The following is a 12849-nucleotide window of genomic DNA, read 5'->3' on the forward strand; positions in this document are numbered from 1 at the left end:
AAGTGTTGTCAACTGGGTATTAGGAAATAAATCATTTCATGCGGATTATTATAGTTTGAAAAAAGGTGAATTGGCAAAACTAATGAGACTTATTTGCATTTTATACCTATTGCAAATGAATTGTTGTGAAGCTTTTTTTATGAAATGTAAGAAATATTAACTATTTTTGGTGATGGTTTATCAACAACATGAATGTATGTACTTACTATCACTGAATTTAACACTTAACGCTTAAATAGTTTTAAGTGAACTGTACTCTTAGAAATAGTTAAAATGAGTATAGTGCTATACAGTAGGCCCTTGCTGGTTATCTATTTTATATATAGTAGTGTGTATATGTTAATCCCAACCTTCTAGTTTATCCTTTCCCGCCCCTTTCCCCTACAGGGGAAAAGAATCTGAAAAAGAATACATGTTATTATATGTAGTTATATACTAATATCATGTATATTTGTATATAATATATAATATTAATAGTATTATTATATATAACTGAATCGCTGTGCTGTACACCTGAAACTAACACGATATTATAAATCAACTATACTTCAATAAAAAAGACATTTCATTAAAAAGACTTAAAAATGGTTAAAATGATAAATTTTGTTATGTGTATTTTACCACAATAAAAAATAAAAAGAATAAATATTACTACTTTTATATCTTAAGACATTTCCAAATCAATCTCATGGTGTAGATGTTATATGATGTTAACTTTTCTTGAGATGCTTCTTCTGGAAGGTTAGAAAAGTGGTTCTGTCTCTGAAGGGAGAGGACTTAGACTTTGTTCTTCCCCATTTGCCTAAGTACCTATTAAGTAAAACCCAGCCCACAACTCACATCCCTATCACCTTTCCCTCATCTCAAAGAGAACATTTTTTTTCACAGAACAAAGGTGCTTTCTTCTGTTCCACCCTCAGGTATTCCTTGATGAAAATCTCTTCCCCTACTTATAATTTTAAAAGATCCTTGCATGTGTTTCTTTGAAATAATAAGCTCATACTGCTAATAGGAAGAAATGTGTATGTAACATAAACTAAAAATATTTCATCTTAGAGAGTAGAATTTTTTTGACGTAAGGATACTAGGTAAATATCAAGGTTTGTTTTTAGGTAAATTCTTTCTAATTGGAGTCCCAGTGTGAGAATATTTTTAATAAAGAGCTTTGATAAATAATTTATAAATTAAGAGAAGTTTGGGAGTTGGATATATCAAGATTTTTAAAAATCCTTTATAAGACACTTATCTATGTATATTAGAACTTGAACTGGTACTAGCCACAATACAGAACAGGTATTTTGATAGAGATACATGTAATAGGTCTTACATGTAGAAAAAGAGAAATTCTTTTTTTTTTTTTCCTGTAGAATATACAGATGTCTTTCGACAAGGAACATGAAGAAAATGCATATTTGAGGTCTGAAATAATATCCCTTCATGAAGCATCAGAAAAAGCACAGGTAAATCTTCCCATTTCTCTAGTGTTTAGATGTTAATTTTGTTCAGTTAAAGAACCAAGAATCAAGATTAATCCTGGTTACATGAATTCATACCATTGCCATCATCCAAAATTTTTATTTCCATAAGATTTACTTCCTTTGTGAAACATCATCAAATTAACTGCATTTCCCATTTCACCCTCTAAATTCCTGTGATACATAGGTATTTGAGATATACTGCTAAACCATGCACTAGTTTAAACTTTGCCTTGTTTGCTTTCTAATTTACTCACTAAATGTATACCTTTTATTTCCCCCTATGAAACTCTAAGCAGTTCATTGCCAAGGGCTATCTTATACTTTCTTTGTATCTTCTATGGCAAAGCACAGTAGGAACCTAATAAATACTTGCTGATTTTGGAGTTATGTGTAATCATTTTATGTGGGATGGTGGTTCCCAAATTCAGCTGATGTTTTCTGTATATGCATGTATATGGAGAGGAGTCACCACATATGCGAGCAACCGAGTTATTTCTCATAGGACCCAGTGAAATAGTATCGATCGTTTAAAAGAACTTTTTGTTAGTACAGTTTGATTATTTCAATGTTAGGATCATAGTGTTGTTATGCTCTCTTTATGATAAAGAAAATACAAAATGTGATCTTTCATAAAATAATGATAACAGTAACTACTACTACTCTTACTATAAATGATAGTTAACATTTACTGAATCCATACTACAGTCATGGCACAATTCTAAGCACTTTATGTTACTAACAAATTGTAATCCTCTCAATAGGACTTCTTTAGAACTATTATTATTCCCATTTTAAAGATAACAAAGTTGATACACAGACAGGTTTAATAATATAGCTACGGCTTCCCTGGTGTCACAGTGGTTAAGAATCCGCCTGCCAATGCAAGGAACAGCGTTCAAGCCCTGGTCCGGGAGGATCCCACATGCCGCGGAGCAGCTAAGCCCGTGCACCACAACTACTGAGCCTGCTCTCTAGAGCCTGCGAGCCACAACTACTGTGCCCGCATGCCACAACTACTGAAGCCCTCAAACCTAGAGCCCGTGCTCTGCAACAAGAGAAGCCACCGCAATGAGAGGCCCACACACTGCAATGAAGAGTAGCCCCTGCTCACCGCAACTAGAGAAAACCAGCGTGCAATGATGAAGACCCAACGCAGCCAAAAATAAATTAAAAAAAAAACCATATATATATATATATATAGCTAGTAGGTGACACAGTTGGAATTTGAGCCCAGCAATCTAGCTGTAAAGAAAATTAGCTATTTCTTTTCAAGGAGCAAGAGTTCTTCTCTGTCTTACCCCCAAGTATTCCCTGATAAATAGTTTGTGCATCTGGTTATAACTTTAAAATGCCCCTGAATGTATTCCTGTCTTATGATGCTGTCCCACTTATGATGCTGTCCAGATAATCTTTAAGTTATCTCTCCTTTCTTGTTACTGTTTTTTGAGTGTTTTTTTCTATTAACCCTTCAGAGTTATTTGCCCCATCCTTAAAGAGTTTGTACATTAAAACATAAGATCCTTACCAAATATACTTTGCAAAAAGAACTGAGAATTAAGACAAATAATTTCCACAGGAATACAAATTTCAAAATACCAAAAGGACAAGAGAATTATAAACTACATGTATGATAGATGTGTTACAGAAAAGATTTTTGTTTTATTTTGGAAGGTTAATCTTGTGACATGGCACAGTCATCTGTATTTTGCTTTTTTGAATACTGTAATTGGTGATGAAGGAGCTTAGATATTTTGTTATCAGCTAAACAATCCTGAAAGCTCATCATCCAATTTTGAGAATGGATTTCTATAACATTGGCCATGCATCTACATTGTAAATTCCATTCTGTAGATGTCTTGCTGTAATTGACCAGCATTCACAATTATGAAGAATGGAAGATTGGTAAACTGCCAAATGCTTCAGTTGCTCCACTGTATCAACAAATTTCCCCTTTTAATTTACAGTTGTTTAGGATGATGACTCCAAATATTTGAAAGTATTTTATAATCCAATGAAATATCAGTTGGGATTAGGTTAAATAAATTAGGTTCACATGTATGGTGAAATAAATAGGTTATTTAATAAATTAAATAAATTTAATAAATTAGGTTCACATGTATGCCATTGTTAAAAATGATGATTCGTAAGTAAAAAGACTTATTTATTGGAGAGATCTGTGATTTTCTGTATATGTTGTCTTAGGTTTTGAATGACCAACTGACTAGAAAGTGTTCAGAGCTGAACAGAATGCTTCAGACTGTTAGAATGCAAAATACCAGAATCATTGCTGACCACCAAGTCATTCTGCAGGTATTCATTTTTAACACTAGTCAATTTCTGGTAGAGTCATCAGGAAGCCTCCTTGGCTGAGATCAGGAAATACAAATAGCCAACTGGATACATAAAATATTTTAGCAATTAATTTCAAGGATTTTTCTGAATTATTTTATTTTTTAATTAGCTGTTTTCTGTTTTCATCAGAGGGGGTCATTTGGCCTTACACTCAGTGCTTTCTTAATGGTTTCTTCTCAAGTATCATTACTTTAGGAAAAGTAATTACCTGTCCCAGTATTGATAGAATCATGGAGAATACTTATGATTGACCCTAAAGTATTTACATTTTCCCCCAAAGACCTGTGCTTTCCCATTTTGCTTATGCCATTCCCTCTGCTGAGAATGGTCTTTACTTCATTTTCAGCTGTTTGAGATTGTGTTCATTCTTTAAGACTCACTTTCACCCAGAAGCTTGATCACTCCAATCAGAAAGAATCAGTTTTGTCTTTTAATTTCTACTTCCAGGACACTAAACAGGCTGTAATAATAAGGCTCTCTCTATTTTTGTTATTTGAGCATACTTACTATATACCAAGCATTGTGCTAAGGATTTTACATATATTACATCCTTTAATCCTAGCAGCTGTTATGTAAAGGGATATTTGTCATCCTGTTTTACAGATAATAAAAATAAGATTTAGAGAAGTTAATCAACTTGCCCCAAATCACCCAGCTAGTATAGGGTGGAGCCAGATTTAAATCTAGATTTGACTCCAGACTCAGTGTTTTTAGTCATTTATGTTATGTTGCTTCTCTTGTTCTGCATTCTATAGTAGTAGTTTATGTGCATGGCTCATTTCCTGTACTACATTCCTAGGACATTGTCTTACATATCTTTGTTATTACCCACAGGGCTAAGCGTGTTTTGCACATAACAGGTACTCAATAAGTATTTTTTATTAATTCAGCAAGCATTTAGTGTTTGCCTCATGCAAGTATGTTGCTAAATCTAGATAGAATTATGGCAATGAACAAGACAAGTCCCTACTTTCATGAAACTTACAATTTAGTAGACTGAATAATGTGACTTATGTATGTAACACTTTCACAAACATTTTAAAACTTTGGAATATGACACAAGTGAGATCCCATTTTACCAAGTTTGAAGGTGTGAAGGTTTACCTTGCAATCAAATATTGTTCAAAAAGAAGTGTTTTAAAATATGTTTACAAATATAATTATTAATATGTACTATATTTACAAAAGCTTTATAAATTGTAGGTAGAGGAGGTGTGCATAAAAATGCCGTTTTGATAAGTAAGCCAGAGAAAATTGTGCAAAACCGTTATAGACTTCTGCTGTAGCAGTATCTGAGTGCAATTTCAGATACTGTCAAAAGAATTTACACTAAACTATGAAACATGATTGTCCCTGGAGAATGGAATTATTTGGAAGAGACGCGGGGGAGATAGAGGTGGAGCGATCATTTCACTTTATGTACGTTGATATTGTTTTACTTTTTAAAATATAGTATGTTGAAATTTTAAAGTACCAAAATATACTTAATATAGTTTTTTTAAAATCTTTTTTGGAGTGTGGTTGCTTTACAATGTTGTGTTAGCCTCCACTGCACAACAGAATGAATCAGCCATACACATACAGATATCCCCTCCCTCTTGGACTTCCCTCCCATTTAGGTTACCACAGTGCATTAGGTAGAGTTCCCTGTGCTATACAGTATGTTCCTATCAGTTGTCTATTTTATACATGGTATCTAAAAATTTCTTCATGTTAGGAGTTTTATAAATTTTTCAGCAAGCTGTATAAATAATGCATCTTGATTGTTGGCTAGAAGAGCTATAAAATGATAGAATCGTGGTCAGGTCAGGGTAGGTACAAGGAGCAAGCTGGACATTAAGATAAATTCTTTTAAAAAGGGGTTTTATTTATATACATTAAATTTGTCTTTTGTAAGTATCAGTATCTTTGATCAGTTGTTTAGAGTGATACCCTATCAAATGACTTCTGGCATCTCAACTTTTAATATTGCTTCTAACACTCAGGAAGAACAGAAAATGATGACACAGACATTTCAAGAACAAAACTTACTGCTGGATGCTGCCCATGCCGGTAGCACAAGTGAGCTACAGACTGTTCAAAATGAGAAAACACAACTCCAAATGCATCTGTACGTAAACTGTGGGCAACTTTTGCATCTTTTGTTTTTGCATTTGTATTTCTTATCTTTAATGAAAATGTTTAATTCTGCTTTTGCTGGGCCAGTCACAAAAAGAAACTCTGCCCTAAAGGAACTAGTTTTGTTAGAACATTTTGGTAACTGCTCTCAGGCATTTACTAAAGAACATTTAGTCTTTCTGTTAAAGACTAAAGTCTTTCTGTTAAAAAAAGAACTGTTGGCTTCCCTGGTGGCGCAGTGGTTGAGAATCCGCCTGCAGATGCAGGGGACACAGGTTCGTGCCCCGGTACGGGAAGATCCCACATGCTGTGGAGCGGCTGGGCCCGTGAGCCATGGTCGCTTGCGGAGAGGCCACAACAGTGAGAGGCCCGCGTACCGCAAAAAAAAACAAACAAAAAAACTATCCTCTATTATAACCTCTTACTGATTTTTAGAGATATACATATGAGTGTGTGTTGTGTATGCCACACCACAGATTTAAATTCAGACCTGGTTACAATACTTGGCTCCATTTACTGTGTGACCTGGGCAAGTTCTTAACCTCTATGGCCTTCATTGCCAAGGGGATCTCCCCTCACTGTGGGGTTCCCACAGCCTACTGTGCATACCCATATCAAAATAGTTACTACATAAGTTAGAAATTGACGTGCTTATGCATCTGCCTTCACTCTCTTCTAATGCAAGAAGGCTAGTTACTCATCTGTATACTCCCTTGCCTACCATAGCACCTAATACATAATAGGTGTTTAAGAAACGTTTATTGGGTAGAGCACAAAGAGGGTCATGTCTGTCTTACCAGGCTGTGAGTGAGGATTAAATGTCATACTGTGAGTAAAGTGCCCCTCACAGGGCCAACATATACAGTATACATGTATAAATATCATTTCTTCTTTTTCTCATACTTCCTAATTTTAGGTTTATGTTTGCCATTTCAGCCTTTAATGACTGTGTAATTTTTAAAATTTTTTATTGAAATATAGTTGATTTACAATGTTGTGTTAATTTCTGCTATACAGCAAAGTGATTCGGTTATACTTTTATATTTTTAAATATTCTTTTCCATTATGGTTTGTCACAGGATATTGAATGTAGTTTCCTGTGCTATACAGTAGGACCTTGTTGTTTATATATTCTATATATAATAGTTTGTATCTGCTAACCCCAAACTCCCACTCCATCCCTCCCCCATTCTCCCCTTCCCCTTGGAAACCACAAGTCTGTTTGCTATGAATGATGGTGTAATTTAAGTCTGTTACCACAGGCAGTCATGCAGGGAAACACAATGAGAAAAGATCCAAATGTGAGAAGGTTACTATTCCTGGGTTCAAGTTAAATGACTATTTGCCCCACTCCTCATTTGTATTTTAAACATACATTTTCAAATGGTAGCACCAGACAGAAATAGAATTAGTTGCATACACAACTAGGATTATAATGACTTGAAATTAAACAATGTATTAAATGTAGTATTTCTTAAAACTAGGGTGACATTCAGTCAGTGTATACTTGTGAGGGTGACAGAGTTGGTTCCATTTGCAGGGACCCATGTCATACTGGTTGTTAAACATTTTGAATAAAATTCCTACTTCAGGGCTTCCATGGTGGCACAGTGGTTAAGAGTCCGCCTGCCGGTGCAGGGGACACGGGTTCGTGCCCCGGTCCGGGAAGATCCCACATGCCGCGGAGCGGCTAGGCCCGTGAACCATGGCCGCTGAGCCTGTGTGTCCGGAGCCTGTGCTCCGCAACGGGAGAGGCCACAATAGTGAGAGGCCCGCGTACCGAAAAAAAAAAAAAAATCCTACTTAACAATCTACTTATAAAACAGCTTTACCAAGATTCTGCTATCTCTTGGTTTTATGTATCCTTCTAACAGCTTCTGCTAACTTTTAGAGCTTACCCAGATTTTAAAAATTATTTTAGAAATCACTTTGTGGCTTACTGTTGATCTTTGTCAACCTACCTTTCATACCTTAAGATAATTCTTTCTGTGTTAGCTTCCTGCTTTTCCAAGGAGTGATGTTTTTGTGCTTGAGTTAAAATGTATATTCTAACCATTAGCATTTTTCTTTGTATGCTGTTTCTCAGGTGATTCTCCAGTTTCTGTTTTGCTCTGTATATTAAGAATCTTTATAGTATATTGCCAAGATTATTTAAGGAAAGTTTACATTGAGTTCTGCATTCCAGAACTCAGAATCTGAGATATTCACTCATTTAAGTGGTCTCTCTCTAATTTCTGGTGTTCCATCAATTTTCTTAAGTACAGGGCCTATTTAAATAATCTGAAAACAGTAATTTAAGTTACTGCCTTAACATCTACTTTCCTTTAGCAACTGGAACAACTTATTTTTGTTTGTCATAAATTTAAATAAGTGACTTTGTGACAAACAGTATCACATTTTGTTTTTTCTTAGTTTTCACTTATCAGTGCATTAGTGTTTTCTTTGGTGGCAAAAAGGGGAAATTATTTTAAAAGTGTATTTGAAAGAGTAATAGAATTCTTTATGCCTTTGCCTAAAAGAGGGAATTTTATTGAGGAAAAAAGTGCCATTATTGTAAAAATTCTTGGACACATTTTATAAGAGACCAGACAATCCAAGTTATTTAAAAAAATAAAAAGCCTTCCACATTCCAAGAAGGCAAGCAAAGTTATTTTTGAGTGTTTTTATTTGTAATAGCATATTTTTGGTTAAATCTGGCTCTTGACTTTTTATAAGCTATACCTACATTTTGTAACACATTGGGCACCTTGATTTATAGGACTTGGAACTGAATTTTAAGTTTTAAATAATTCAGCTTTTATGGTTATGGTGTAGCTTTGTTTTTGTAGCATTATTGGCCATCCTTGTGATATATTTTCGGCTGAAGGCTTGATCAAAACATAATCGCAAATGTTGCATTCATGGGATGATTTTACATCATAGTTTCCAAAATGAAAAATATTGTGGTAAAGGAGGACTGTATGTCTTCCACAGACAGAAAATTAATTGATGACTAATGTTATGATAGTATATTATTACTAGCCTCCTATTTAATGATAGCAGTCTACATTTTCCTTAGGTTATTTTGAAACCAATACTTTATTGGTCTGAATGCTTTAAAAAATATTTTCCTTTGCTTTAGTGGGAGCAACACACAACGATTGAAAGTGAATGGACCTAGAGTCTGTCATACAGAGTGAAGTAAGTCAGGAAGAGAAAGACAAATACCATATGCTAACACATATATATGGAATCTTAAAAAAAAAAAATGGTACTGATGAACCTAGTTGCAAGACAGGAATAAAGATGTAGACATAGAGGGACTTCCCTGGTGGCTCAGTGGTTGAGAATCTGCCTGCCAATGCGGGGGACACAGGTTCGAGCTCTGATCCGGGTTGGTCCCACATGCCGCGGAGCAGCTGGGCCCTGTTCTGGAGCCTGCAAGCCACAACTACTGAGCCCGTGTGCCACAGCTGCTGAGGCCCACGTGCCTGGAGCCTGTGCTCCGCAACGGGAGAGGCCACCACAATGAGAGGCCCACGCACCGCAACGAAGAGCGGCCCCCACTCGGCGCAACTAGAGAAAGCCCGCGCGCAGCAATGAAGACCCAACACAGCCTAAATAAATAAATAAATTAGTTCCTTTAAAAAAAAATGCAGACATAGAGAATGGACTTGAGGACACAGGGTGGGAGGGGGAAGCTGGGGCAAAGTGAGAGTAGCATCAACATATATACATTACCAAATGTAAAACAGCTAGTGGGAAACAGCAGCATAGCACAGGGAGATCAGCTCCGTGCTTTGTGGTGACCTAGAGGGGTAGGATAGGGAGGGTGGGAGGGAGGCTCAACAGGGAGGGGATATGGGACATATGTATGCATATGGCTGATTCAGTTTGTTGTACAACAGAAACTAACGCAGTATTGTGAAGCATTTATACTCCAATAAAGATCTATTTTTAAAAAAATTTTTTTAAAGTGAAACTTTAAAAAACCGAAAGTATGAATATGTATAAGTAGGTATGAAATAAATATTGAGCTGATAGGACAAATGCCTAGATAGCCATAATAGTTAATTACCCACTGATCTAATATTGGGTATAAATTTTCATACTGAATGTGCATAATTTTACAGTAGGACTAATCACTACTTATAATTTTTCCATATCAAGTCTAGAATGTCTAAAATGGCTTAATTCTTCTAGCCAAGACAACTACCAAGGAGAAAACAATGCTCCAGATTAATGTGACCTCTTAACAGAATATATGCTATCATGAAAATATTTTGAACAGAGGAAGAAATGAGTTACATGTTATACAGTAATCTAGTTTGGAATGTGTTTTTACTTTTATTGGGAAAATATTCACAATATTTAAAATGAAATAAAGTGCACTACAAAGAGACGAGTAAAGAATAGCTGTAACAATGTTGGAGATAGTGAGGAATGTCTCTTGTGTAAATTAATATCCCAACATATATGGTTTCATCTTTAGAGACTAGCCTAAAGTTGAATATAAAACAAAAATCTAAATTCTTTGGCTTTAAATGCTGAAAAGGCCCTTTTGTTCTATTATTCACATATTAAGCAAATGTAAACCAGAAATAGTGATTATGTCAACATAGGATATTTACCAACATTATTAAGACTTTGAACTTAAATTGTACTGGAAATGACCCATAGTGCAGCTGGTTGCCCTACGTGATTAAGAATTTGTGTTCTTACTCACATTTGCTTGTGTGTGTATTGTTCCTACAATGGACTTATGAAGATGATTTTGACATATGGCAAATATCAGTATTTCCTGTTATTAAGATGTAACACTGAAATTGATTATGGAAGGTGAAAATTTCTATATTCAGTCACTAATAGTGTTCCTGAAGTACCAGTAAGGTTCAAAATTGAATCAAGAGAAAACTATTTTATAGTTACTTCCTCTGACAAAGTCTGAGGAAAAAACAATAACTCATTATTAAAGGCTGTTTGAATGATTAAATATGTAATTTCATGAAATATAGAGACTTCAGTAATGTTTGTCCTAGATAACATTGTATTGAGTACTTGATCAAACAATGTTGGAGTTTCCGACAAACATTTCTTTTGTTTTTTTACCGCCTTTTACTATGGTAACTGAAGTGTCTGCTATTGACCAAATGGTTGTGATCATTTGTAGCTCCCATTGTCTTAAATAACTTCAGTCATCCCTCAGTATCTGTGGGGGATTGGTTCTGGGACCCCCCCAAATACCAAAATCTGTGGATGCTCAAGTCCCTTGTATAAAATGTTGTGAAATTTGCATATAATCTATGCACATCCTTCCATATACTTTAAATCATCTCTAGATTACTTATAATACCTAACACAATGTAATGCTGTTTAAATAGTTGTCAGTTGCCCGTGTGTGGCCAATTCAAGTTTTGCTTTCTGGAACTTACTGGAAATTTATTTTTCCTGAGTATTTTTGATCCACAATTGGTTTAACCAGTGGATGTGGAACCTGTGGATACAGAGGGCCAACTGCATATAATCCTCTAACTGCATATCTGCAACCACTGATAAAACCACCCCACATCTGGGTTAGGTTGCAACTACAAAGGAATACTTGACATAACAAAAACAGAATTAGGAAGCAAAGAACAACTGTGAGTCCTAAGGCACTCATATTTTCATTAGCAGTCTCTCTACATGTTTCATATTACACTATGATCAGCTGTCTAAAGACAGACTAAGAGGTAGCAGTAGCAAATAAATATGAATCCTGGATTCATTACTTTAGAAATAGTAAGGGTATAAATACGTGTTTAAGAAAGAAAATGATTATTCATTCTATGCCTAGAGGTACTGATACCTGTGTTTGCTTTATCAGCTTGTCCAACAGCAGGTGGAAAATGTCTTGGGAAAAATTACTGAGAGTAAAAATAAACTGGCCTGTGAAAAGGGAAGACTACAGGTATGAGATTTCATTTTTTGATTTTTGTTTTGTAATTTTTTAATGCTAGTTGTCAAGCTAAATTTTGCTGGATTTTGAGAGGACTTAGCTCTGTCATTTACTAATTCTATAACTTTGGACAAGTTTTTAAGCCTCTCTAAGTTTGGTCCCTCATTCAAATCCAGGTGACTTCTATTTACACACCTATAATATAATACTGAAACCTAAAATTGTGAAGCCAAGACTCATTCTGTGACAGTATAAAGCTTTATTATAATTATTTTATGCATGGTCATTTGCTGCCAATGTAGAAAGCCTATCACCTATAATATAATACTGAAACCTAAAATTGTGAAGCCAAGACTCATTCTGTGACAGTATAAAGCTTTATTATAATTATTTTATGCATGGTCATTTGCTGCCAATGTAGAAAGCCTATGTTCTCTCTCTCTTTATTGAAGTATAGTTGATTTACAGTATTACATTACTTTCAGGTGTACAACAGAGTGACTCAATACTTTTATAGATCTTATTCCATTTAAAGTTATTATAAAATATTGGCTATATTCCCTGTACTGAACAATCAGTCCTTGTAGCTTGTTTATTTTATACATAGTAGTTTGTACCTCTAATCCCCTACCCCTGTTTTGCCACTCCCACCTTCCTTCCCCCCACTGATAACCAGTAGTTTATTCTCTATTTCTGTAGGTCTGTCTCTGTTTTGTTATTTTCATTGCTTTGTTTTATTCTTTAGATTCCACATATAAGTGCTAACATATAATATTTGTCTTTCTTTGTCTGACTTATTTCACTAAGTACAATACCTTTCAGGTCCATCCATGTTGTTGCAAATGGCAAGATTTCATTCCTTTTTATGGCTGAATAATATTCTCGCTCTCTCTCTCTCTCTATATATATATATATATGTGTGTGTGTGTGTGTGTGTATATACACATACACATATGTATATATATATATATAGAGAGAGAGAGAGAG

The 12849-nt window shown here is 35.0% G+C and overlaps 2 protein-coding genes across 2 annotated transcripts in view; both read left to right on the forward strand.

Annotated features, from left to right (window-relative positions):
• Nucleotides 1-12849, forward strand: part of CCDC150 (coiled-coil domain containing 150) — a 137306-nt gene that overhangs the window by 71296 nt on the left and 53161 nt on the right. The gene's annotated exons all lie outside the window — the stretch shown is intronic.
• Nucleotides 1-12849, forward strand: part of LOC102979117 (coiled-coil domain-containing protein 150) — a 44116-nt gene that overhangs the window by 1204 nt on the left and 30063 nt on the right. Inside the window, exons 2-4 of the mRNA XM_028480399.2 lie at nt 1368-1460; nt 3681-3788; nt 5816-5940. Coding sequence (XP_028336200.1) covers nt 1377-1460; nt 3681-3788; nt 5816-5940 — 317 coding nt within the window. The 5' untranslated portion in view covers nt 1368-1376. The remainder of the gene's footprint in view (nt 1-1367; nt 1461-3680; nt 3789-5815; nt 5941-12849) is intronic.

Source organism: Physeter macrocephalus, chromosome 2 (assembly GCF_002837175.3).
Source record: "Physeter macrocephalus isolate SW-GA chromosome 2, ASM283717v5, whole genome shotgun sequence".
Lineage (NCBI taxonomy): Eukaryota > Metazoa > Chordata > Mammalia > Artiodactyla > Physeteridae > Physeter > Physeter macrocephalus.